This window comes from Palaemon carinicauda, chromosome 8, assembly GCF_036898095.1.
Source record: "Palaemon carinicauda isolate YSFRI2023 chromosome 8, ASM3689809v2, whole genome shotgun sequence".
Lineage (NCBI taxonomy): Eukaryota > Metazoa > Arthropoda > Malacostraca > Decapoda > Palaemonidae > Palaemon > Palaemon carinicauda.
The window spans coordinates 50,296,177-50,324,039 of NC_090732.1; the positions used below are offsets into that span (position 1 = coordinate 50,296,177).

Here is a 27,863-nt window from a genome sequence, read left to right on the forward strand (position 1 = left end):
TGATAGACAGACGAAAAGACCTTATTGGAATATTAAGGCTGGAAGAAAAAAAGACACTGTAAAGCAGTGCTTTGACTTCTTCGTGTGAAAGTTGCCATAGCACATTAAAACCTCCTTTTTATCAGTAAATATAACCAAACAAATCTTGCAGCATTTTAAACAAATCTTGAGGTATGTGGTTTAGCACCACATTTCTAAACAGCATTTAACTATAAACTAAGTCTTGAATGACATATAAAAGACCAGGGACTAAAAATTCCTCTCACGAAACAAGCTAAATCAGTGATTTCTATTAAGATAGCTCTCGACCAAAATCATGTAACTGCCATTGGATATTATTGTACTACAGTATAAACTTTAAACAGACTAATAAAAATATCAATATCTTCATGCCTGAAGTAAACTTCCCATAACTTTTATATTTTAATGATCATATTCTTTCTAAAAATTGGGAGCTAGCCATAAAAATATTCTTAAATTAACTCTGGTACAGAAGCTATCAAAACATTTGGACTTCTTGGCTTGCAGTAAATCAAAAACCTCTCTGAAACTGACATAGTGTATATTGAGAAATAACTTGGTTTCAAAAGTTTACTCAATAGATTCTGGGCATCTTGTATTGTAAAGAAATGAGATCCCAATGTGACTTGGCCTTTGGAATATCTTTCCATCACTTGGAAATACCATTTATATAAGATCTTGATAACAAATCATTGCCTGGCTATTTTTCAAAATAAATAACATGTGGTCTTAACTTTCTTTGCTGTCAATGTTGAACATTTTATGTCTTAATTTCAAAATCCAACAAAAAACCTTTATAATTTTGTAAATACTGTATCATAACTCGCCTTCGGTGAAAGATGGGCAAAATGGGGCTATTGTACCTGTTAGTCTTTAATTTATCTTTCATGCCAATTATTCCAAATAAACATATTATAGAACACATTTTAAATACACATGCCCTTAATCTATTTCTATTCACTTCCCCTGATGTTCACATTGCTCCTACTCCAGAAGCTCGGTTTATTGACGTTTACCCCCATAATTTATTAAAAGTTCTCCTATGTTCTTTCCTTTTTAAAGATACATCACTTTCTTTGGATCATTAATTCTCTAACTACTCTTCCAAAATGTCATTTCTTGGGGGGTTGCAAGCACACACACTTTTTCTTTCTTCCTTACCAAGAAGATATTGATTTTTGTGAGACGGGAAAATATTTCTTTGTTAAATGTAAGGCCAATCTCGCAGCACATTCATATACTGTACAGGTACACCTCGCCCTACGTCAGTAGTTGGTTCCCAGAGAGGTGACTTCAAGTCAAATTTACTTATTCTTCTCTTTAGTTTATTTCCTTATTTCCTTTCCTCACTAAACTATTCTTCCCCAGCTGGATCCCTTGGGCTTATACCATCTTGCTTTTCTAACTAGGGTTATAGCCTAGCTTGTATTAATAATGATAATAATAACGCTTCTCATCTTTCTATCTGCATCTTCCTTATTCTATTCCATTTCTAAAATTTCTGTTTGTTAGATACATAGGGTTTATAATCTTAAAATTCATAATATACTGCTTTTGTGTTAGTTCTGTCAATGCTGAAGTGTGGCAACTTAATATATTCCATTGAACATCATCATAATCACAGTCATATGGAGACACTATAAAAAAAAATTCTTTATAGAACAGTATAATCTTTCCTTTATCATCTGAATTTGTTTCCTGAATTGAATCATAGATGTTATCTAAATTTTCATTTTAGAAACGGAAAAATTTCTAAATCCAACAAATACGGTTGTCTGGTTCTCATCTGATATTTTTGGCACCATTCTTGGAACATTTACCTAAAACTGAATACATCTAGTGTTTAGATACCTTTCATTTGGGGTGTTTAAAGCACTTTATATGTATAAAGATAATAGTAGATGGAATAAATTACTTACTACAATTTAAATATATCATGTCAAAGCCTACTTACAGTTATGAAATTCATGTCTATCTCTAATTGGGGATATACTAAAAAGTGCTATCAAACTTATTTTTTGAAATTCTGAAAATATCAAACATGCAAGATGTAAATGACACTACAAAGGCTTTAAAATTAAAATTAGATTCAACAGCAGTACTGAGATATACTCAATGTGTAAAATACTCATACAGGAATATCATGCAAGAAATAATAAATAAAAATACAAACCCTTAGAAATCATTAAATTCCTTGGGGAACAATTCGTCTGGTGAGCTGCGGAAGGTGTTCCTACTCTCCTCATACTGAGGGAACTGGGTAGTGTCCCCTTTGTTCTTTAACTTGGGAACCAATGGGGCAGGAGTCTACCAAAGGTGAGGCAATATAGCAACAGTAACAACATGCAAGATTAAGCAGAGCAAATGATCCAGCCAGTATCAATTGAATTTTGAGCTTTGGAACATTTACATTTAAATTTCATCAAAGAAGATGGCATACAAAACTAAAACCAAATATTTCAGAAGCTCAAAATTCTTTGATGAATGATTAGAGATGTTAGTTATCTATAAATTTAAAGAAGCTAATAACTTACGGGAGTGTCTTGAACAAAGTGTAATTATTATAGCCTTAGATTAGTATTAATTTTACTGAATGAAATGAAATCAACACAAAATAAAAAGTCGTATAAAAGAACTTATTTTTTTCATAGCCATCAAACATTCATTACTCAGTGTTCTTACTCCCATAATATATTAGTAGATGTAAATTACAGCATTCCCACCTTATCTGCAAATTCAAAGATAGAGAGACTCACAACTTTCAAAATGCATACTATATATCATTATGATCTTTAATACTGTATGTCAACACAGTATGAACCTTCATATCTTTCATATTTAGGGCCATAAGGATGAAGATCTCAAGTTTACCTTGGAATTTCCATAAGAATGAAGATCTTATGTTTACCTTGGAATTAAGTTTCACCAACACAGAATTGAGCTTACAGTTTCTCTCTTTCCTTTGTCTCACTTTCCTTCTTAAGGAATTATTTGTTTTTGTGTAACTTGTTTATTAAAGGAATGCTTACCAAACTGAAATGCAATAGTTCTGAATGCTTCAAAGTTTGATTTTCCTGGATACTAATGAATAACTTGAAAGGCCCTCCTCCATTTAACATGAATATGAGGCAATAACATAAGAGCTCCCTCTCCGTAAATAATTAATCTAAGTAGATTGATTTACAATTATTAAATACATAAAAGTATATGTACTATAAAATATAGATGTACTTAAGTTATCTATGATTTAAGAAATTGCATTCTAACTTAGTTTAAACTGAGAACATTATTGAAAAAAAAAATGATAAAGAAATGAATTCAGAGGAAAGATTCATCAAGTTAATTTCTTAATTTCTATTCAAAATAAAAATTCAAGATCCTTATAAAGACTGAAACACTGTATTGTGTAAAATTAAATAAATCTAGATATTATGCTTTACAAGAAAATTTATAATGAAGAGATGTATTCCATCAAGCTTTCACAAGAGAATGACCATAATCAGAAATGTTAAGAACCCTTTCTGTTGAAACACCTCAGTCAGAGGAAGTATATTATTTATGAATTTGAGGAAACTTGTCCAAAATAGGAGTTTATTAACTCTTGATACTTATCTTTTAGTCTTGAAGGATTTAGATGATAAAGATTTCATAAACATCTACAGATGACACATTTTGTTAAGAATAATACAAGGAAAATCTGTGTCTCAATACAGTACAGTATATATGAAAAAGCATTATACAGTGTAAAACTTTTTTATTAGCTTGTTTACTCTAATAGCATCTAAAACCAAGCAAAAATTCATGATTAAATATTTAAATTAAAGGAATTGAGAGTAAAAAAACGAATATTGCATTTAAATTTGTGAGTTTCTGCTAAGTTCTTTATTGCCTAACCACAGCTGATAAGGAAAGACTACTGTATTCATATAAGTATAGTTATTATCATGCAAAGGAAAAGCCTTCTAGGAGCTACCAAAATATTAATATATTGTATAGCAATAATCTCAAAAGAGAACATCTTTAAACTTTCTGTAGTACCACAAATAAAAACTAAAAACTAAAATGAAGTTATTATCAAATGTTAATAGTTCATTTCAACTAACAATGAATGGCTTACCCAATAAGATACGAGACTAATTAAATGAACTTGTACCTATAGCATTTCTTATTAGTTTTTGTGGCAGCATATATTTTTTTTATTTAAAATAGTGCTGTATCAGGGCTTCTCAATGTTTAAGATGTTCTTACAGTTACTTGTCTGCATGCCAAATGGAATTTTGAAAAATATAAAAAATAATATACAGTAACTACTTATACAGTACTATAAAGCAGTTTTCAAATAGAAAAAATGTAACATGAAATGAAATTAGTGCTATGCTCCATCCTTCATGCAAGATTACAGTAGTAATACTAAATGTAACTAGTATGGTCCTGCATACTTCATGCAAATTCAAGCAGTGCTGTGCTGCATACTTCATGCAAGATTATACTATGGTAATATCAAATGTAAGCATTACTGTGCGGTGTACTTGCAAATTGCAGTAGTTTAGCAGTACAGTATCATAATTATCAGGTATAAATTCAAGAAGACAAAAACTACTGAATTATGTCATAATTTAAAGTCTTACGTGACAAGAAATAGCTCAAAAGGAACAACACCACCCCATGCTAACATAAATGCTATGAATTTGAAGGTGATGAAGCTATGCAAGACAAATCTATTATTCAAACTTTTGAAAATTTTGTACTCTGTCAAACAGTTTAGAGCTTTCAGCAATCTAGATCTCATACCTGATAACAGTTTATCCAAACAACAAAAATCTAATATCAAAATCTATGCAGCTTCGTATCCTGCGATACAATCTAGAACTTACAGCAATCTAGATTTAATAACTGATACCACTTTTCATAAGCCAAAATCTTACAATATATATCTGGATAAAGAAAGCAATACTGCTGTGCTTTTATAAACATTTTAATAAGCTTTTTTATTTTGCACTTGCAACTATACTGTGAATGTAATCTGAACTTTTTAGGGTCTTTTTTGTTACTGTATTTTACATGACTCACCTTCCTTGAATATACAGCAATCCAATCTGTGGTTTGGAACCATTTGTGATTCTTGATATCATTAACAGCATTCTTCAAGTTACCATATCGTTTTGTCAAGTCAACTTGCAATAGGTTCCTCAACAAGTCCTTCAAGTCACCAGAAAAGTGGCCAGGGAATCGTACCTGAGAACAAGAGCATTTACAATTTAAACAAGTAAAAACAAGGCTCTTTAAAATTTATCAAAACTGCTAATATCTAAATAACACTGGTTATATTAACTTGAATCATGGGAATATACCATGCACAGTAATCCCTCAACTATCAAATTTCCCACTTTATTTTCTTTCAATATACACATACCTCGCGCAAGTAATGAAATACTCTCTAGTGGTTATTGGTAAGGAGCAGAAAAGTAACTTGCACCAGGGTCTCTTTGGTATTGAAGTTCTTAGTTGCATTGGTTTGACCAAGTCCGTACTCCCTATTTTCTTAATTCTAGTGTGCTTTACAATGTCTTCCTCTGGAATTGTTAGCAATTACTGTGTATATAGTTCAAGGGAATTGTTTCTGGGTGATCATGACCCACAATCTGTGTCCCAAGTCAGGGACAATACAGTGATTTAAACAACTGCCGTGAGGAGTGCAAATGCCCCACTTTTCTTCTCAGGGAAAACTATTCTAATCGTTGCATATCAAATCAAAAGTTCAAAGATCAAAAGAAAATTTAATTTTAGTTCAGGGGAAATAGAGAGGATTAGGCTAGTTTGTTATAGTAGGGATGATAACGAATAATGACATGACAGCACCATCATCTAATACAGTATAACACTTAACCTGCCAAATTTTCATAATTATTAACCCTTTTACCCCCAGCCTATTAGGAAATTTCCAACTCTTAACCCCCAGGGGTTATCTTTTTTTCAAGCATATTTTGCAGTATATTTTTTAAAATTGCTCTAACAGCCTTAATTTTCATCATAGAGAGGTCAGGTTGGTCTCATTCTCTTGGAAAATGCCTGAAGTTTTTAAAAAAATTATCAAAAATATACAAAAGAAAATTTAAATAGCAGATTTTTGCAAGGACGTACCGGTACGTCCATGGGGGTAAATTGACGAGTTTTGTGAAATGTACCAGTACGTCCTTTGGGGGTAAAAGGGTTAACTTTACTAGCTCTTAACATCTCGACTTCATTTGTTAAATATCACAATGCCAACGAGTCTTCACTTAAAGGCAGTAATTCTGGTCTTACATGCCTGGCTGTAAACCCAAGGAGTCTATTGGTAACCGTGTTCTATTAAGTAAGAGTTCTGCTAGTTCACTGTGCCATACATATGTGGATGGTGTGGCATATTGTATGATTCCGTAGATCTTAATGCTGAGGACGAAGTTTCAGCTAAAGAGGATCATTTGCATCAATGTCTCAAATGGCAGTGAGCTTTGTTCACTTGCAAGCTTGGTCACTAGCTCATAATGAATTAACTATAGCGGGGTAAATGTAGGCACTAGTACTTCTGCCTAGAAAAGCCTCATACACACGCCAACAGCTTCAATAACCAGTTGTAAATGCGCAGGGAATTCAGTAAGTAATCCTCTGTTCATCTTGCTAAACATGAAGAGGAAGAAAACGAAACCTCAAATATAAGGAAATATCTCTTTTTCAAACTACACATAACCTTATTGCTGAAAAATACCCTATACAGTAAGTTGCTTACGGTAAATTCTGATACTGCTTATTCTTCCAAATCTTCGGATACAGCTATAGTACTTCCAATACTATTCATACCCCTCAATTCTCCAATTTGGTTATACAGTAGATAGAATTGATAAATTATTGTCTCAAATTCAAAGAAAAGCTAGTAATTATAGGCCTCCTTTATTTCAGATAGGCAAAGGCTAGGAGAAGGAAAACTCCAAAATCAAACCAAACCAAACCAAACAAGACCCCAACGGCGGAGCTTCCCAGCGCCGGCGGAAGAGGGCAGTGCCTATCGGGCAGGCAACAAGGCGGGCCTTGACATAACAAGAACCCGGCAGCCCGATGCAACCAACATCGGAGAAGCCGCCTGTCTCATATGTCTTGAGCCGCGGTGAAAACGATGTGGGCCAAGTGTGTGTGCGTGGCCGTTGTAAAGCCACGACCACCCAAAACAATATACCCAGCTACTGGCATTCTGTCGTTTCCTCCACCCTTCTTCTGATAGGAGGCTGATGGCTAACGGCAGAACCCAATACTCGGACACGAGTGGGCACCGACGACGACAACAAAGATATTCTGATTTGAATAAGTGTGTGCAGTAATATATCGAAGATTACCGTGTAAAGGACGAAATCTTAAGAACAGTTTTGGATGAAAAAAGGCAGGGTTTGCCCATTACATGAGATACTTTAGAAATTATGAAAATATTTATTTTTTTCAACCTTTGTTGTGTTGTTGTTAGGTTATTCTAATAACATAAGATTCATTAATAGGTTAGGAGCTTGGAAGGATTGATTTAAAATCATATAATATACTCATTTTAATTACTGTATATAGTTTTATGTTTAAGTAGAAATTTAAAGTACTGTACTCAAGCTCTGCTGTGTGAACCTGTTGGTAGGCTAGCCTAATTGTACGAAACCTAGAATTTTCCATATTTGTACTGCTAATTAATTTTTCTCCTTACATAGTAATTAGGAAGGATAGACTTAACAGCATATAATATGCTCAGTATAATCATATACTAGTTGTGTGTTTAAGTAAAATAAAAATAATAATTTTTTCTTTATTGCAATACTTCTGTCATCAAAAACTTGTTTCGGACAATTAGGAATGTTTACATTATTTACCAAGAGATGGTGGTAATGGTAGTTGTCCAAAACCTCAAAATTTGAAGGTTATTGGTATCTTACTATGGGATACAGGAAAACAATGATGCAAACAAGATTAAACAATGGAAAAAACTTTATTTAATAAACTTGAAATTCACGATAGTTAGTAGGTAAGCAGCAGCTGCTATATAAAAGTAGTTGTTTGCCATTTAAGGGCTGTGGTAATCGGATATAAGTACTGTAGTAGTAAATTTGCCAAACAACTACTGTACTGCTAGTTATCAAAAAAAGATAATTTTACATAGTAGTTTGGAAGGATTGACTTAGAATCATATACAGTATGCTTATTACAATTATATAGTTGTAGGTAAAGGTAAGTTTATTAAAAATAAAACTTTTTAATTTGATCTTTGTTGCAAAAACGTGTTTTGTAGTTTCAAAATATTGAGTGAGAACAAGAGGAAGAAGGTTAGGAAAGACGATATGTAAACATTGAGTGAATAATGTGAACAATGTATTCAAACTCACAAATTGTTTTTAGTTTTATACTTATTTTAAACAGAAATGCAGCTTATTTTATAAACTATATACATATATATAACAGTAACAACAATAAAGATCATAGCGTTTCGTAAGATTTATAATAAAAGTGTAGTAACATTAGGCTGGCCTTGAAATTGCCATTCGCCCATTACATGGAATACAGTACTATGATAAAAACATTTTTTTTAAAGGAAATTTCAGGGTTTACCCTTTACATGGGGTCGTTCTTTACAATGTAATATGTGGTATACTGTATAATGTAACAGTGTGCAGTGGTGTGGGTGATAGCCTACTAACAGATAAAGAAATAGGAAGAAAATAAGTGAGGACTCAAGTATTGATGATAAAAAATGCAAAAATATGGAGGAGTTAGCCAGTACCTTTAGATTTCTTAAAATTCTAGGCCTTTGAAATATTAAATATCTTTTGGCAATTTGATCATTCTTAGAGGATCTTATTTCCCACCACTAACCTTACATTAAGGGCTCAGTTGTCTGATGCGCCCTCTCCAATACCTTCTTTCAAAACCATCCTCTTCCACCAAACCTTTTCTTTTCATATCATCCTTCACCTTCTCTCACTATCTAATTCTCTGCCTCTCTCTCGATTTTCTCCCCCCAAAAGGATCCTCCCAAGCTCCTTAATAAAACACAGCTCCTTCCCAAGCTCAGCATATCTTAGAAACCTCATACCCAATTATAACTCTCCTTCTCATCTCTTGACTCATCAAGTGTCATAACATCAAAATTTCCCTTCTCATACAAATCAACTCTTAATACATCTTTTTCTCTTCCTCATCACTTCCTCATACTTCTAAACCTAAAGGCCTAATATTCTATTTTGCTTCCATGTTATTAGTCATGGTATGGGATGCTAACCCATCATACCATTTGGGGATTTTCACACTACAATGGTATGATATAAGATTTTAAAAGTATGATTACATCTGACTGAAGTGAGAAATCTACCACTCCCCTTGCCATGGGGTTCATAAACCTTCATAAGGCACTCAACTTACAAAAGATCTATGAATGAATAAATTAATTAGGTATGGAACAAAAAAAATTTTTATCAGGGGGAAAATTTTAAGTGAAAAAACCGATACTGTACTCACCTTTCCAGACACAATCTTTTCATAGATCTGAATAGGTTGATCAGCAAAGAATGGTGGGTATCCAGCTGCCATTTCATATACAAGAACACCTAGTGCCCACCAGTCTACAGCTTTGTTGTATCCCTGTAAGAGTAAGTTAAGTGAAAATACATTATTTAAAAAGTAATTTGGTATAAAGGTTAAGCTAAGAAGTAAGTTCTCAACGTCTAGGGGAAAGAAATCATGTACTATACTATACTACAGTATTTCTGTACCTGAATCTTTTAATTCAAAATTTCATTTTCAATTAAATCCTAACCATCCATATTTCTAGGAGGAGTTTATTTTGTAGTAAATAGTAAATATTAACAATCATGATAGATTATTTTTCAATAGCTTCATATTTTTATTGTACATAGAAAATACTGTTTACTGTACTGTACAATTTATAAACATTGAAGGAAGAATGAGCAACTGATACCTAATAAGAAAGCAGTATACACAGAAATCAGCCTCACATTCCTTCCCTACTGTTTCATCAAATAAAACGGTTTCTTCCTATTTAAAAATACGAATAGCAGGAAGATAACCTAGTTTTCTTATATATACTGCACAGTATATACAGTAGTAACTACAGTGGAGAATTGTCTATTTATGTGAAAATTGCAAACTTTATATGGTAAACAATGTGTAAAGCGTAACTTTTAGTCTAACCACTTAGTGATAGCAATGCAATGGTTTTCTTTCCAAAGGAGAAATAAAAATGGATACTATTATACAAAACTATATTTGGGTGGTGAAGTCCTTAGCAAGAGTTTCAAAATGCACACCATCTATTCAGGTGTTGTCTCCGGTTGAAAAGGGAGAATTTCTTTATTTGAACGTTATAGATAAGTCTTTTTTTACTAAAGTTTGACAAAAGTATGAGAAGAAAAAGTTCAATTCAAGAGAATTTTAATGATAGAAAGAAGATACTGTATGATCAAGCATTACCACATCCTTTTTCATTGCAATGGTTAAATCAACAGAATATGACAAAGCTTTAGTAAAGATGGGGAAGGCCTTGAATCTACAGATAAATGACATGACAAACAAATAAAGAGCATGACAAACAGAAGGATATTAATTGATTTCTGCGAGTTATTGCAGAAGGCTTTTTGTCTCCATGAGGACTTTTCCAGCAGTATTTGTTTAGATTCAGGCAAAAAAATAAAACTGTTTGCAGCAAGTAAGGGATTGAAAAGGGATGGGTCAATAAATTCAAGAGGAAGATATGATTATAAAAACAAATACTGTAATACAGGAGAATTAGCCTTGGAGGACAAAAAGACTGCAGTTATGTATCAGCCAGGTTCAAAGCATGGAAGGATCATTTGATCCAAGATCTTTGCAGTAACACAGGGCCACATGACCAAACCAGGCATTATTATAGGTCACAGAGCCTGTGCACTTTGAATTGCTAAACAGGCAGCCAGGTTCAAAGCATGGAAGGATCAGCTGACCGAAGATCTTTGCAGTAACGCAGGGTCATATGACCAAATAAGGCATTATTACAGCTCACAGAACCTTTGCACTTTGAAGTGATTGCTTGCAGTTTTCAGGCAAGACAATAAGGTCCAAGTCAGTGATCAGTGCTATACTCTTCAAGTAGAATTTAGAAAATGCTTCACTCCTGAAGTCACAGCTGTACAAGGTGGTGATTGTGATCAAGAAATGCTCCAAGACATTCCAAAGAATAAAATAAATACATGTCAAATTTCTGCAACCAACCATAAATTTAGTCTTACAGCTTCTGAATCTAGGTATCTTTAAGTGCTGAACAGCCTCCCAACCTCAACCAGTTAGAATTTTTAAATTAAAATAATCATGAAGGAATATATTAGCTTATATATATATTTTCACTGAAATATTTATCTAAGAGCTATGATGCCCAGTTTATAGTACTCGAAGTCTACAGAATGTTTGAAGTGTACTATATCATTACTTGTAGATTACACCAAAGCATTTGACTCGGTTGAAACTGAGGAGGTCATGTCAGCGCTGGAAGAACAGGGAGTTGACTCAGTTTACATTAATGTACTCTGTCACATCTATGACCATGCAACATCATTTATTCGCCTCCACAAGGACTCTGAACCATTCCAACTCAAGAGAGGAGTCAGACAAGGTGACACTAGCTCACCCAAACTGTTTACTGCCTGCCTGGAGAGAGCTTTCCGACAACTCAACTGGCAAGAAAAAAGAATAAAAATAGATGGAGAATATGTAAGTCACCTAAGATTTGCTGATGACATCATTATCATTGCTCACACCAAAGAAGAGCTTCAACATATGCTCACCGAGCTAAATGAAGCAAGCAAATCAATTGGCCTCCCCATGAGCTTCCAAAAGACCAAAGTCATGAGCAATAAATATACTGAAAATGCAGATGACATACTTGAAATTGAAAACCAACAAATTGAGGAAGTGGACCACTACATCAACCTAGGACAATGAATCTCTCTACATGATGCCTGTAAAGAGAGCAAAATAAAAAGAAGAATAACCCTCGGTTGGCAAGCGTTTGGAAGAGCCAGTATAGTGTTAAAAAATAAGAAGATTCCTATCATCTTAAAAAGGGAAGTCTACGATCAGCGTATCCTCCCCACTATCACCTATGGGGCTGAAACTTGGAATCTAACAAAAAAGCTTTCCCTTAAATTACGAACAATGCAGGAGGCACATGAGAGAATTATGCTAAATCTAACATGGAAGGATAGAAAAACAGCTAAATGGATACGTCAAAAAACTAAAGTAATGGATATCCTTGAAACCATTAGCAAGCTCAAATGGAACTGGGCGGGGCACATTGCCAGGATGACAGACAACAGATGGACATCACGAACAACCTTCTGGACACCCCGAGGATACACAAGAAACCGAGGAAGACAAAAAACCCTTTGGCGAGATGACTTAGACCAACATAAGTAACAGTGGCACAGAATAGCTTGGGATAGAAGTCTGTGGAGGAGCCTGGGGAAGGCCTACATCCAACAAAGGACTTTTGAAGGCTGAAATGATGATGATGATATCATTACATAGAAAATGGGATAAAAAAATCATGTTTCTATGATACAGTAGACCCCTTTGGTAATTATGTATGTATGTACTGTACAGTTTGTACTTTACAGCATGTATATACCAAATATATATAATTATTCTGAGGAGGAACCTTCAGAACCAACAGAGGCTCAGGGAGAGGAGTGGCTTATTCGGTTATCATAAACTTTACCAATGACAGCTCTTAATTGTCTGTGAACAAAATCTAGAGCCCCTGCTTGTCCTTGGGTGAAGGGTGTCTTCTGGGGGAGGCACAGCTTACCTGTGTCCTCTCCTCCTCTTGGACAATCTGACTGGGATAATACCCAGTCTTTCCCACGCTGGATCTCAGCTACAATGGGAGGCCTTAGAGTCTAGGTACTGTTGGCACCTAGACAATCGCTTAAGAATGGGGGGAAACATGAGACGCCCCTGAAGGAGGAGCTTGCCTTTTGGCACAGTTCCTATACCTGGGATCCACAAATGGACCTGAACTCCCCGAAGAACCCGATACCAAAAGGAGGATGGATCGACATAGCCGGTGCCCAAGGTGGTGGAGCTGGGACAGGCCTTCCAGCTGCCTCCTGTTTCACCGCCACTATGAGTTCCCTAAAAAAGGCGTGTTATATACGAACGAAGGAAAAATTTCAGGAATCCAACAGGCAGGTGTTCATCCGTGAAGCGATGTCAATCCACTGCTTCTCTGGCGAGCATACTGAAGTGAGCATAAGCAGCCAGAGAAGTGAACAGATCTTCGTCAGCAGGATGAGCTTGCCTGCCCACCTTGCTAATGTGTGGTGGGTGCTTATGTGCTAATAAACAAGACTCTGCTGCCCGACTAGGAACTGTTCATCCACGAGCCGATGTATCGTGGAATGGGGAACGAACACTTGTCAGGGATACTGCTATAGGTAGACAAGCTGCCTTGTGCCCTCCAGCAGGAGGAGGTGCGCACTCGGATGAAAACAAACCAGGCAGAAAAGGCTTGCCTATGAACGTGAGCTGCCATCACTCGTGAACATCAGAACAAGTTGCCTTTATACTGTGAGGGGTAGAGGTCTGAGGCAATAACTCAAAAGGGTTAGATCTCAAAAGACTCATTGAGGCTCGTTGTGCCGTAGGGCATGGTGGCGAGAGGTGGTGAATGCAGGCATTTGGCAAACATCACCATCAGGCTGTTCAGAAGAGCTTCCCACTGAAGAGGTGGATTGAGGCATCAACGAGTCCAACATTAACCTACGAGAAAATTGAGGGTGGGAGCACTCAAGTGAGGCATCCCTTTTGTGTTCGCAAAAGATGTTCTTCCTCATAGGTTGGAGGAACAACACGAACTTGTTTCTCCTGCTGATGGAATTAAAGAGCACTGAGAAAGCTCAGCTGGCCTGCTCTCCTTGTAGGTATCACAAGTTGGCTGGGACTCCAAGATGTCCCTGCCAGCACTATCTCAGGTGGAAGAGAAATTACGGAGAAAGCTTGCACTAAGGGCATGAGACACTCCGGAGCCTCTAGGCAGAAGCCTGGAGCCAGCCCCTGTGGAGGCAGCTGTGCACTCTTGCTGTGGCCCTAACTTCAGCACTTCCAACAGCTGTTCCTTGGAGGGGGAGACCCAAAATTCCAAAGGAAGGCCAAAGGGGACACATAGCATTAAGTGAGAGACTCCCCTCCAGCAGTGGGCAATGCCGCTCCACTACAAGAAGTAACAGGGTCCGCCAAACCAGAGGGTTGTCCAGGGGTAAAAGGCACACTACTCTTACTCTTTCCAGATTCAACTGGGCAGACAAGACGCAGGAGTAAGAAGAGGGACTTCTTCGACCTTGAGGATGACTCCGACGGAGAAGAATACCTTTCAGACTTCTTCCATTGCCTACTAAACATCTCTTTCTGCACATTCCCAAAAAACAATTAACTACAGTAAAATAATCTCTCCAGTATCAGCCCTAATAGCTTCAAGGGGTATACAGATAAGGTCAAAGTGTGGAAAGGGTTAAGTGTTACACCAATTTTACGGTCTAACAATGTCTAGTCTGTATAAACATAGGCTAACTTAATATTAACACACGGAATACCTGTACAATGAAATAAGAAATATTTATAACTTAAATATGTATTGAAAACAAAACACAAAAGTTCAATGTACAGTGAACAACTCTATCAAGCACAACCCTATCTTTTAACAATCTGCACTAGGTCCCCTCATATTTACACTTTCTCAGTTCAGTAAAGTTATGGACAAGTATTGGCGGGCACTCAGAAGGATGTGGTTACGGGTGAGTGAAGATAGGGGAGGCGAGGATAGACCATGGATTCTATTAACCCAAATTCCTTGAGGTTCCAAAATAATAAGCACTGCAATTGCAACTGTACCTTGGAAAGAATGATCTCTGGAGCCAGGTACTCCGGCGTACCACACAACGTCCACGTTCGTCCTTTCACCCGCTTTGCAAAACCAAAATCTGTTACCTGAAATGAAGTTTTGATTAATGAAAGTATATGATACAGATATTCTAAATGTACCTTGAACTAAAAGAGAAATTTACCCAAAATGTCAATTACCGTAATATATCATTGTAAGTCTTTGACAATCAACTACAGGATATCTACGGTAATATCATAAAACCGTAAAAACAAAATGTTCCTTAACACTTGTACTTTACTTGTAAAGCATCATTTCCCCAAAGTATTATGCATAAAACATTTAGAATTAGGAAAGCTTGCTCTTAAAGAATTTTGTGTCTAATGGCAAGCCAAGTCTTTAGAAAATACTATAATTCATCAAAAGTTCTGTTGCACATCCGCATGTAATAATTTTCTAAATTCCCCAAAAGTTCATAAAACCAAACTCACAGCAAACTTATTATATTATGATACATTTGCACGTTGGCCAATTTGTCTTAAAGAAAATCATATTCCAAAGGAATCCAATAAAAGCCGAAAGTGCATTTACACACAATTGTGATGATATCTTTCCTTAGGCTATTATCAGGAAATAAAAAGCTGACAAGCTTGGTATCATATTACAAATACTATATAGAAAGGATGCATAAAATTGAGTGCATTGTGCTATCTTTATGACAGAGGTAATCAAATGAGTAAAGGGTGAAGTATGTATAATAAGGAATATACCTTACCTTGAGGTAGCCTTGACTGTCTATAAGTAGATTTTCAGGTTTAAGGTCTCGATATATAAGATCTAAATAGTGTAGGTACTCAAATGCTAAAACGATCTGTGCAGCATAGAAGCGAGAGTGAGGTTCACTGTAGGGAATAAATAGGATAATTTGTTAGTAGAAATTAACATGGTTACAAAAAAAATACACCTGACAATTCGTTTTCTTTGAATTATTTAAAGTATTGTACTAAAAACATTTGTAAATCATCTGATTCTTTCATCAAAGTTTCAACACAAAAGCTATATAAAAATTACATGTAGTTTAGGGTGTAGCCTAAGGTTTATAAATTGACAAAAATGCATGCAGTTATAAATGAAATACAAAAAAGTACACTAGACTCATGATATTGAACATTACTAATTTTTCTCAAGAAGATAGTTACTAAACAAAAATATCTTTTTAAAACAGGGCAAAAGAGCTGAAAACTTCTTATATATAAAGCTTTAACTGAACTTAGCCCTTTTTATATTCTAAAAGGATTTTTTTTTTTACAAATAAATTGTAGTTATATCCATTGATTCATATTCTTTAAAGTTAAATACAACAAAATTTTCTACATTTTGTCTTGCAAAAAATCGAATCACAATAAAAGTTAGACAATTCCATTAGAAAAACTATTCAAACACCGATTAAAGCATCACCACAAACGAAGCACAAACATGCATGCGATTACAAATTGTGAAAATTAACACTTCTTAGATATTCAGATAATGTGTTTGATAATTTATTTCTAGAATTAATAGTATCTGCCCTTTTATTACATTCAATCTAATGACAGTAACCTGTGTGAATAATGCTTTTTTTTTCTTCCAATCGGAATTCTTCCTCATGTTACCCATACAACCTCCTGGGGTGGAGGAAAAGTTGGAATAAGCAAACAACAGGAGAAAAACATACAGCTACATTAACTTCTTGGTACAAAAATGCCAATAAATACCACAATATGGCACAGCAAATTTGTGCAATACAACATTAAACTTTTACAAGAGTGTAAATGAACGATGAAAAAGGCGGTAGAAAACACAAATTTGTATACTTTGGTAAACAAGCAACGGCCATGAACTGGACATTTTCCCGAAAATAGATTTCATTTCAATAACGAACAAAAAAAGCAAGTAAAGATAAACTGATATTTATAAAAAGCATAACAATAAGACCAACCTTGTTGTAAATGTATTGACATTTCCTGTTGTTTGTCTCAAAATTTTGTATTTACAAAACTTTGTCCTCCTATCAGAGTATTACAAATATAGTATTCATCGTTGAGGACATAAAAAAAATAAAATCATAATTACAAAATCCAATAGTGATATTGATAGTATGGTAGTTCCCTGCCTTCACGTGCAACCCTTCAAAGGTTGAAAAGTATATGTATGACTGTTTAAGAGGGAGGTGACAGAGCCACGGAAATTAACTTTTTATTAGCATTAAGGCTGATTCTGAATTAATGTATTATACAATGTGTTAAGACTTATGAGGAAGTCGGTTTAGTGTGTTTTAATCCATTTAATAATGATATTTTAGTAAAAGTAATATGTATGTCCTCACAGCAGCACAGCATAAACAAGTACACAAACATGCGCATAGACACAATAAATAAATACATTCATACAAACACATACATTCATATACATACATACATATATATACATATACTGTATATATATATATATATATATATATATATATATATATATATATATATATATATATATATATATATATATATATATATATATATAAATATATTTATATATATATATATATATATATATATATATATATATATATAATATATATATATATATATATATATATATATATATATATATATCTAAATACATAAACAGGTAGAACCAGATAAAGATTACATTTCATATAAAAATATATTACATTCTCAAAAGATGACAATTGCTTTCGTGACAACAACAAGCCAAATGAGAGAAAAAAGTTGATAAGGACATTTACGAGTAAGAGACTTATGCATTCGTTTGGATAATTTTTTTTTCTGAACTCAGTCAAATAGCAGATTGAAACGTTGTCTATTTCGGAAAAAAATACAAATCCTAATATTTTCTTGAAGCGGGAAAAGAAAAACTTGTTTTTAGCAAATAAAGTGAGAAAAGGCACACACTAATCTCTTCAAAAGGAAGCAGCTCAAATGCTGGTAGGAAACATTTAGCTACAACAAATGAATTCTACTTGGGACATCTATGAATATCATTTGAACACTTGGTGTCGCCTACTGCTGCTATTCCACTATAAATAAACACTGCGCCACTTCAACAGGCAAGCATATTATAAGAAACCCTCATGAAAACGCAAGTTTTCTTTAAGCATAGACTGTAAAGTACACCATATACCATGCTTGGTTGCAAAGCTAAGTAACAAAGATTTTCAAATGTTTTCAAGGCCGTTTTGTTTCATAAAAAGTTGTCAGTAATATTTGTCAAACGGAAGCACAACTGGAATTCAAATATGAAGATGCCAAGTAGCGTCCACTCATGAGGGTTCTTAAGCAAACAACAGTAATTCCTCAGCCGACACCAAGAACCGTGAAGCCATCTAATGCAGTGAGAATATCCATCAAAAACTGGGTGACGGTGGAAAGTTAGGGTTGAGTCCGTTCAAGGTTAAGCACGGGAATGTATATTAAACTAAGGTTTAGTTGGGGCTGGGTTCATGACCCACTGAGAATATGTTAAAAAGGGACAAAAATTAAAAATTGACCTATGTAAGGATCATGGTTCGCGACCAAAAAATCACAGGTGCCACATTTTTTCCTTAAGGAGAGTGAATACAGTAGACATTAAGGTCCAGAGCGATGACTGTCGTTTTTTAAGCTATCTCCAGTTAGATATTCCCGTGGTCATGATATTGGAGGGACATGGATTTGGTGAGAAGGATTGTTACGTCACACCACTGGTTATCTTACCTAAACCTGCCAATCTTTCTCAGGTGAGAGAACATCTCACCACCCGGCACGTATTCTAAGACCATGTACAAATTGGAATTATCCTGAAAATTAAGACGTACACAATTGAAAACCACAAGAAAGATTAACTCAAACATTCGGGGGGCATAACCAACAAAGACGGGCGGGTCGTTGTTTATACATTTCAGGGAATACACTGATCGTGCATGAGGCTTCCTATACGCACTTGCTTGAGAGGATATCACTGGTTAGTAATAAATGTCTTCAGATGTATCTGGCCTTCGTAAACTTACGCCTCATACAAATTCTGTATGTGGAAGACATGAATACCCCCCTGGTAATTTAAAATGAAAGTTTCAGTAGAAGACTGTGTGTGCGATGGCAAAATTTTGCTGTCTTGGAAATTCAATATATAACAAAAAATCAGTGCTTTAAAATGCTCATATATGGCATCATTTTGTCTCGATTCTTTTCAAGCAAGAGCTCGTAACCTGATACACGTCAGATACATGTGCAGTGCATGTGGAATTTTTCTCAGCGTATAAAAGGGCAAAAACTCCTCGAAGCAACAATACAAATGTCTGGAAAAGGCACATTAAGGAATCAGAGATAATCATACAGCACATATTACGGTTAGTAGAAAGGCCTGAAAAAAAGGTTGGTATACAAACATGGAAAAAATTGTTAGTGTCAATTCAGAATTACGTAGGGCTTAAAATGTAGGTAAAATTTAAATACTCTAAAATTATTTTGTTAGTAATTACCTAAATCTTCCCAAGCGACGCAAGTGTGAGAACATCTCGCCCCCGGGAACATATTCTAGCACCATGTATAAATTTGTGTTATCCTGAAAAAAGTAAATAACACGGTCTATGAAGCTCATGTGACCTGTTGACAGTTCATAATCAAGTATTTGAGAGAGAGAGAGAGAGAGAGAGAGAGAGAGAGAGAGAGAGAGAGAGAGAGAGAGAGAGAGAGAGAGAGAGAGAGAGAGAGAGAGAGAGAGAGATAATATACAAACCCAAATACTGTCTTTATGGACAATGTGCTACTTGACGTAGGGAAAATATTTCTAGTTTTTTTGAACTGGAAAATCCTCATTGGTGATCCAATCAAACGAATGATCATATTTAGAATGGTTGTAATGAAATCTTTGGAATGGAATACAGGCAGCAAAGGTGTTCAGGTGAAACACTGTGAGCCCCTGAAAGAACAACATTTTAAATGCAGTGTATTAATACATTCGAATCCATAACACATGGAGAGCTCAAGGTAAAAGAAACAGAATTACGATGTTCTGAAATTCTTAAAACATATACGAAGACACTCAAAGAACCACTGACTAACAAATAAAAAGTAAAAACGATATACAGCAGAACAATATTCAACTTTGACCATAACAATAATCGCGTCCGTCAAAATGGTCAAGTTCATCTTAGATCTCACTAAGTTCTCCCGGACTATGAATCAATCATGAACACTACAAAATTATATGAATTTAAATTACAATGAACTAATGACCACCCTGTCAGATCGTTCCATCACTACATTGGTAGCAGTATAAACTCTTTCAAAAGGAGGTGGTAAAAGAGGCGCAAAGACAATGAGTTACTTAAAACGAGGGAGGATTTTCATTAATTTTAAGATCAAGTCAAACTAAAAAAAAAAAACGATATAGGAAAAATTTCCAAGAGGGAAACTACAAAGTTACAAAACCTGAGCTATGTTAAAATAATTAACAAGAAAAAAATATGGTGGGAAGACACATCAGTATCGCTATGGTGACAACAGCACCACAAGTAGATAAAATGCATCATTTTATACACACACACACACACACACATATATATATATATATATATATATATATATATATATATATATATATCATCCTCTCCTGTCTATTGAGACAAACGGCCTCAGTTAAATTTCGCCAGTCGTCTCTGTCTTGACCTTATAAATCAATACTTCTTTATTCATCAACTACTTCACGCTTCATAGTCCTCAGCTATGTAGGCCTGGGTTTTCCAACTCTTCTAGGGCCTTGTGGAGCCCAGTTAAACGTTTGGTGAAGTAATCTCTTTTGAGGAGTGCGAAGCGCATGCCCAAACCATCTCCATATACCCAAGGCCAATAATATCTATTGGCCTTGCATATACCCCTCACCATGATCTCATCTACATAAGGCACTCGAGTAATCTTTGTTTTACTTTCATTTCTAATCCTGACCTGACACTCAACTTTCAATATTTTTCTGAGGGCTTTGTTTTCAATTATACAAAATCTGTTGGATACTGTTTCATTGTCATACCACGACTCATGTCCATACAGTAACACCGATCTCACTGAACTGATATATAGCCTGATTTTTTTTATGTAATTTCAGGTGATTTTATTTCTAAATTTTATTTAACCTAGCCATTGTCTGATTTGCTTTTTTTCAATCTTTCACTAAATTCTAATTCTAAAGACACTGTATTGGAGATCATAGTTCCTAAATAATTAAATGATTCCACTTCATTAATCCTTTCTCCTTCTAATAATTTTCATCCCATATTGCATATTCCGTTCTCATCATCGTCAGTCTTTCTTCTATTTTTCTTGAGCCCAACCTCATGTGATATTTCATGCATTCTGGTAAGCAAGATTTGCAAGTCCTGTGGCATTTTGCTAATATGGACAGCGTCATCAGCATACTCAAGGTCCGCTAATTTTCTGATACCAATCCAGTTCAATCCTTCTCCGGCATTCCCAACTGTCCTATGCATTACGAAACCCATGAGGAGGATAAACAACATAGGTGATAAAACATTTCCTAGGAGTACTCCACTGTTCACTGAAAATTCATTTGATATGACTCCATTAACATTAACTTTGCACTTGCTATGCTCATGAGTAGACAATCAAATTTACATACCGGTATTTAAGAGGAACTCCATAACAACGTAAGACAATCCGCAAAATTGGCCGGCGCACACTATCAAAGGCTTTCTCATAATCACAAATGCCATCAAAATTTGATTTCTCTATTCTACAAGTCTTAAAAGGAAAATTTGGTCAGTAAAGCATTTACCTCTTCGAAATCCTGCTTGTTTATCCCTCAGCTTTTAATCAATCTTTTTCTCGAGTCTTTAGAATGAGCATACCATACATTTTTATGACAACTGACGTAAGTGTGATGCCTCTGTAATTATTGCAATCAGTCAATCTCCTTTTTTTTGCATTTTCACCACACTTCTAGCTCCGATTCATCAGGTTTTGCCTCTTCTTGCCACATTGTACAAAATAATCCTGTAAGTATTTTGGGAATCACTTTGATTTTCGGCCAAAATCATCTAAGTAGTTATTCGATCGTACCCAGGGCGGTTTCCATCTCTTGAGTTTACTAATGATGGTTTCAACTTCAAACACACAGAATTCATTCATGGGCATATTGAGGTGTTCCTCCGCTTCAGGTGTATCAATAAAATTTTTCCCTTCCTATTTCCTATTTATGACCTCATGAAAGTATTCCATCCAACGTTTCCTTTCTTCATCTTCGGTTGTTATAACAGATCCATCTCTCTCTTTGGCCCGGTAGAGATTTCTTTAATAATTCTATGAGAAATTCTTAAACCATAGCCACTCCCTGAATTCATACCTTTATTATTATTATTATTATTATTATTATTATTATTATTATTATTATTACCAGCCAAGCTACAACCCTAGTTGGAAAAGCAATATGCTATAAGCCTAAGGGCTCCAATAGGGAAAAATATCCCAGTGAGGAAAGGAAATAAGAAAATAAATAAATGATGAGAACAATTTAACAATAAATCATTCTAAAAACAGTAACAACGTCAAAATAGATATGTCATACATAAACTATTAACAACGTTAAAAACAGATATGTCATTTATAAACTATAAAAAGACTCATGTCAGCCTGGTCAGCATAAAAGCATTTGCTCCAACTTTAAACTTTTGAAGTTTTACTGATTCAACTCCCCGATTAGGAAGATCATTCCACAACTTTGTAACAGCTTGAATAAAACTTCTAGAATACTATGTAGTATTGAGCCTCATGATGGAGAAGGCCTGGCTATTAGAATTAATTGCCTGTCTAGTATTACGAACAGGATAAAATTGTCCAGGGAGATGTGAATAAAACTTCTAGAATACTATGTAGCATTGAGCCTCATGATGGAGAAGGTCTGGCTATTAGAATTAACTGCCTGCCTAGTATTACGAACAGGATAGAATTGTCCAGGGAGATCTGAATGTAAAGGATGGTCAGGGTTATAAAAAATCTTATGCAACATGCATAATGAACTAATTGAACGACGGTGCCGGAGATTAATATCTACATCAGGAATAAGAAATTTAATAGACCGTAAGTTTCTGTCCAACAAATTAAGATGAGATTCAGCAGCAAAAGACCCGACAGGAGAACAATACTCAAAACAAGGTAGAATGAAAGAATTAAAACACTTCTTCAGAATAGATTGATCACCGAAAATCTTAAGACTTTCTCAACAAGCCATTTTTTTTGTGCAATTGAAGAAGATACAGACCTAATGTGTTTCTCAAAAGTAAATTTGCTGTCGAGAATCACACCTAAAATTTCAAAAGAGTCATACAAAGTTAAAGAAACATTATCAATGCTGAGATCCGGATGTTGAGGAGCCACCGTCCTTGACCTACTTACAATCATACTTTGAGTTTTGTTAGGATTCAACTTCCTACCCTATAATTTGCACCATGCACTAATTTTAGCTAAATCTCTATTGCGGGATTCACCAACCTCAGATCTACATTCAGGGGATGGAATTGATGCAAAGAGAGTAGCATCATCTGCATATGCAACAAGCTTGTTTTCTAGGCCAAACAGATCAGCCTCATCTTCTTTCCTGTCTAAATATTCTCTCCAGCCATTCCTGGCTTTTATTTTGACCTCACTGTCAACACTGGAATACTTAGCATGCTCTACCTTGTAATTTTCATTACTTCCTCAAAAAATTTAAACAATAAATTTCAATCTTTGTCTCCTTTTTATAGTATCCCAAGTATCATTTGATATACATGGTTTTCTCCTTGTAACTGCATGTCTCAAAACTTCACTACCAACTGACTGATATATGTTCTTAATTTCACAGCATTATTAATTAATTGTATGCTCTTCGTCTCTTAAAGTCTCTCAGACTGCAAATTGATTCCTACATTCAATTGCAAATGTTTCTCTGGGCTCATTTTCTAGAAGCTTAGTTGTATCAAACCTAGGTATTCTATCCACATTTCTGTTGAGGGCTTTAAAGGATCACTCCATTGTCACGAAAATAGAATAAATATTATAATACTCTTTAAACATGATGTACAGTTTAACATTAAAGGGAACTAAACTTATCGAGCTTAAAAAAATATATTAACGAGAAAAAATTATAATTTTTTTTCCTTTGATCCTACCTAATTAGGAATATCTGAGGCAATTAACAACAGTATTATCATCTCCTACGCCTACAGACGCAAAGGGATTCGGTTAGATTTTGCCAGTCGTCCTTATCTTGAGCTTTTAAAACAATAAGTCTCCCACTTCACGCTTCCTAGTCCTCAGCCATGTCGGCCGGGGTCTTCAAACTCTTCTAGTGCCTTATGGAGCCCAGTTAAACGTTTGGGGAACTAATCTCTTTTTGGAAGTGCAAAGAGAATGACCAAACCATCTCCATCTACCCATAACCATGATCTCATCTACATGGCACTTGAGTAATCTCTTTCTTGCTTCATTTCTAATCCTGTGCTGCCATTCAACTCCAAATATTCTTCTGAGGGATTTGTTCTCAAATCTACAAATTCTGTTGGATAGTGTTTCTTTGTCTTACTACGACTGATGACCATACAGCAACACCAACCTCACTAAAATGATATATAGCCTGATTTTTAAAAGTAATTTCAGGTATTTTCAATACAAATTTTACTCAGCCTAGCCATTTTCTGATTTGCTTTTTTTTTCGATCTTTCATTAAACTACTGTAAATCCAAAGTTACCTAACGTACCTAGCTCTGCATCCAAAGTCTATAGAATATCAACATACAGTCAATTTACTAATTCGTGCATGTATATGTATATATATATATATATATATATATATATATATATATATATATATATATGTATAATATGTATATATGTATATATATATAAAAATAAAAAAATTACAACTAATATCACACACGCAGTATATATATACTGTATATATATATATATATATATATATATATATATATATATATATATATACTGTATATATATATATATAATATATATATATATATATATATATATATATATATAATAAAAAATAACTAATATCACACACACACACTATATATATATATATATATATATATATATATATATATATATATATATATATATATATATATATATATATATATATAGAATTAGCTTTTGCTAAGTCACTACATAACAAAGTCCTCAGATATGTCCTTCCACTCCCGTTTGTTTATGGTCTTTCTATGCCAGTCTATACCGGCAATTGTTTTAGCTTTTATATACTGTATGTATATATGTATGTATATATGTATATATATACATACACAAATACATATATACATACATAAATACATGTGTGTAAATGTGCGTACAAACAAGTGTGTTTAACTAAATGTAATTCATGTACTTTGTGCATTTAGCGCATTTCTTTTTTTTACTAATACCACAACCACTCATATTAACTGAAGCACGAAAGTCCAATTATTGCCATTAACCCAATAAACCATATTAATATACTTCTGAAACAACTAAATCGTTTATGTGTAAATACTTAACCAACCCAACTGTACAAAATAATACCAAAGATATTGGAAAAGGGAAGGAAATTTAGTTTTAATTCAGAAATGAAAGGATAAGAGAAAAGGTTATATTAACCTCTTTGGAAAAGATAAAAGGACAATAAAGTGTGAGAGGGGTGGAAGGGATTACCTAAACCTGCGATCACGTCGAAGGTGGGTGAACATCTCTCCGCCATTGATGAAAGACATGACCATATAAAGGCTGTTGTAGTCCTGCGGGGTTTTTCGACGAGGGAGGTTAAAGGACATGATATCATAAAAAGAAAATCATTACGCCGGTAACATTAGAAAATTTAAAGATAAATCTAAATTAGAGAGATGGAGAGAAGAGGAAAAGAGTAGACATAGACTATACATGAAATGTTATAATCGCGTTTATCGAACCAAACGGTGATCGATACTGAAACAGAAAGTACACCAACACTAAAGTGAACATTATACAGATAATGAAGACATCAGATTGTAAATTACACACAAATCAAGAAAAAGAAACTGCTTTAATGAAATACAATAAAAAACTGGACAGGAGTACAGGCATCAATGAGTTGTCCTGAAAAAAAAGTATAATAAACATATATTCAGGATCGTGAATAAATATTTGCATATATCAACAGTTATATCTATATTACTAAATTATGCAAATAATATGCTACTTATAATGGAAAATAACGGCAACATCTTTATTCAACATTATAGAGCGTAAAATAAACCATTAAATATATGAGAATTATATTTAAACTATTCCCTCACAACAAGCACTGCTTACACTTGATGTTTAATTGATAGCTACAAATGCGTTGAAAAAGCTAAGCGCCCATGTAGAATAAAATAAACAAACCAATCATGAAATTATATGCCAAGAACTGAATGAGAACATATCACTGTTACAAGAATAAATTCACAACGACTGCTGAAATCTACTTTCAAGAAAGAACTGAAAAAGACAGAATAATGAAAGTATCTGGAGAGTAACCGATTTCATGACACCTCTGCCGTTTACTTCTTTTAACAGTGATCAGATGTTCGCGGTCTCATCGTTCATATAGATTCTTTACGTTGCTTTCCTAGGGAATGCTGCTTCATCACCATACGAGGAGAATTGGATACTTGGAGTTGCTTATTACTGTTGGGGAAAGGCTGCTTTATTGACTACCCTTCCTTTCAGTTTTCTAACAGGATAATTGTAAGATTTCTTCCTCTGGGAAGAATCTGTGGCATTATTTCACGCGTTGGTAAATGAAAGAGAAAAAATAAAGTGTGTAACCAATAAGGAAAATGTTGTTCTCGAGTAACAGTTATGGTTTGACCGACTATATCTACCAATTTAATTCACTGTTTAAAAGAACCTGGGATTAATTCTGCAAAGAAGAAAGAAAAAAAACAAAAACTCTTCAACATTGCGTGGTACAGAGAAAAAACTCTTCAACATTGCGTGGGACCTCTGTCCTTACACCTGACAACTCTTCCCTCTTCCATGTAAGTCTTTGATTTACGAGTGCCCTTCTTCAGCGACTCCAAACAGTCACAATACATGTTAAAGAAATGTGTGGGGGCGTTGCTTCCTATGCCAGTCTTATCTCATACGCAACGCAGCCCCCTTCAGGAGTTATAATTATTTCCGTCATGTTCTAAATGAAGGACTTCCGACAACTAAAGCTCCAGTTACGTTGCACAATACACGCATGAGTTGCAAAATGAATACATGAGATAACAAAGGAAAGGCAAAGATTCAGTGATGTGGGAACGAATCTCTCCGCCAGTGACTGAACAAACAAAATGGGTTTTGATTTATATAACAATGAAATTGACCTTAGCCACTCAGAACTAGTTATGACCACAAATTTACTTCTCTTCACTCTAGAAAGCTTAATAACGCCGACAATTCTACAACGGTGAAACAGGAGACAATACCCACTACAGTACACTGCTAGAATACAGTAGTCACATGTTTCCTCCTTCAAATACAGTAAGCAGCAGGTGGTTTCACGAGCTGTACCCAAACAGACAATTTCTAACTAGTAAACATGAGTGATATATTAAGGCGAAACCAAAGCAGTTTCGTTGATATAATTCTCACGACAATCCTCACAGCAAGTGCCATAACAATGGAGGTGCACACGTGTGCTTATGATGATCTTAACACGTTGATCACAGCAATTTCAAATAATCATTCACAATTACTCTTTGAAATGGCAGTTTCTCAGGAGGGTGGGGACATGACTTTATATACTTAATAATAATTATAGGGTAGACACTAAAATATAGACTTCTCAAGTACAAGTCTATAGCAATAAGATCCAAATCAACATT

At 34.7% G+C, this 27,863-nt stretch overlaps 1 protein-coding gene across 1 annotated transcript in view; it reads right to left on the bottom strand.

The window, feature by feature from the left end:
• The window catches only part of Pka-C1 (Protein kinase, cAMP-dependent, catalytic subunit 1), a 47,881-nt gene that overhangs the window by 6,443 nt on the left and 13,575 nt on the right, over positions 1 to 27,863 (bottom strand). Inside the window, exons 4-8 of the mRNA XM_068378038.1 lie at positions 18,703 to 18,785; positions 15,726 to 15,852; positions 14,962 to 15,057; positions 9,541 to 9,663; positions 5,092 to 5,256 (exon numbers count right to left, since the gene is read on the bottom strand). Coding sequence (XP_068234139.1) covers positions 5,092 to 5,256; positions 9,541 to 9,663; positions 14,962 to 15,057; positions 15,726 to 15,852; positions 18,703 to 18,785 — 594 coding nt within the window. The remainder of the gene's footprint in view (positions 1 to 5,091; positions 5,257 to 9,540; positions 9,664 to 14,961; positions 15,058 to 15,725; positions 15,853 to 18,702; positions 18,786 to 27,863) is intronic.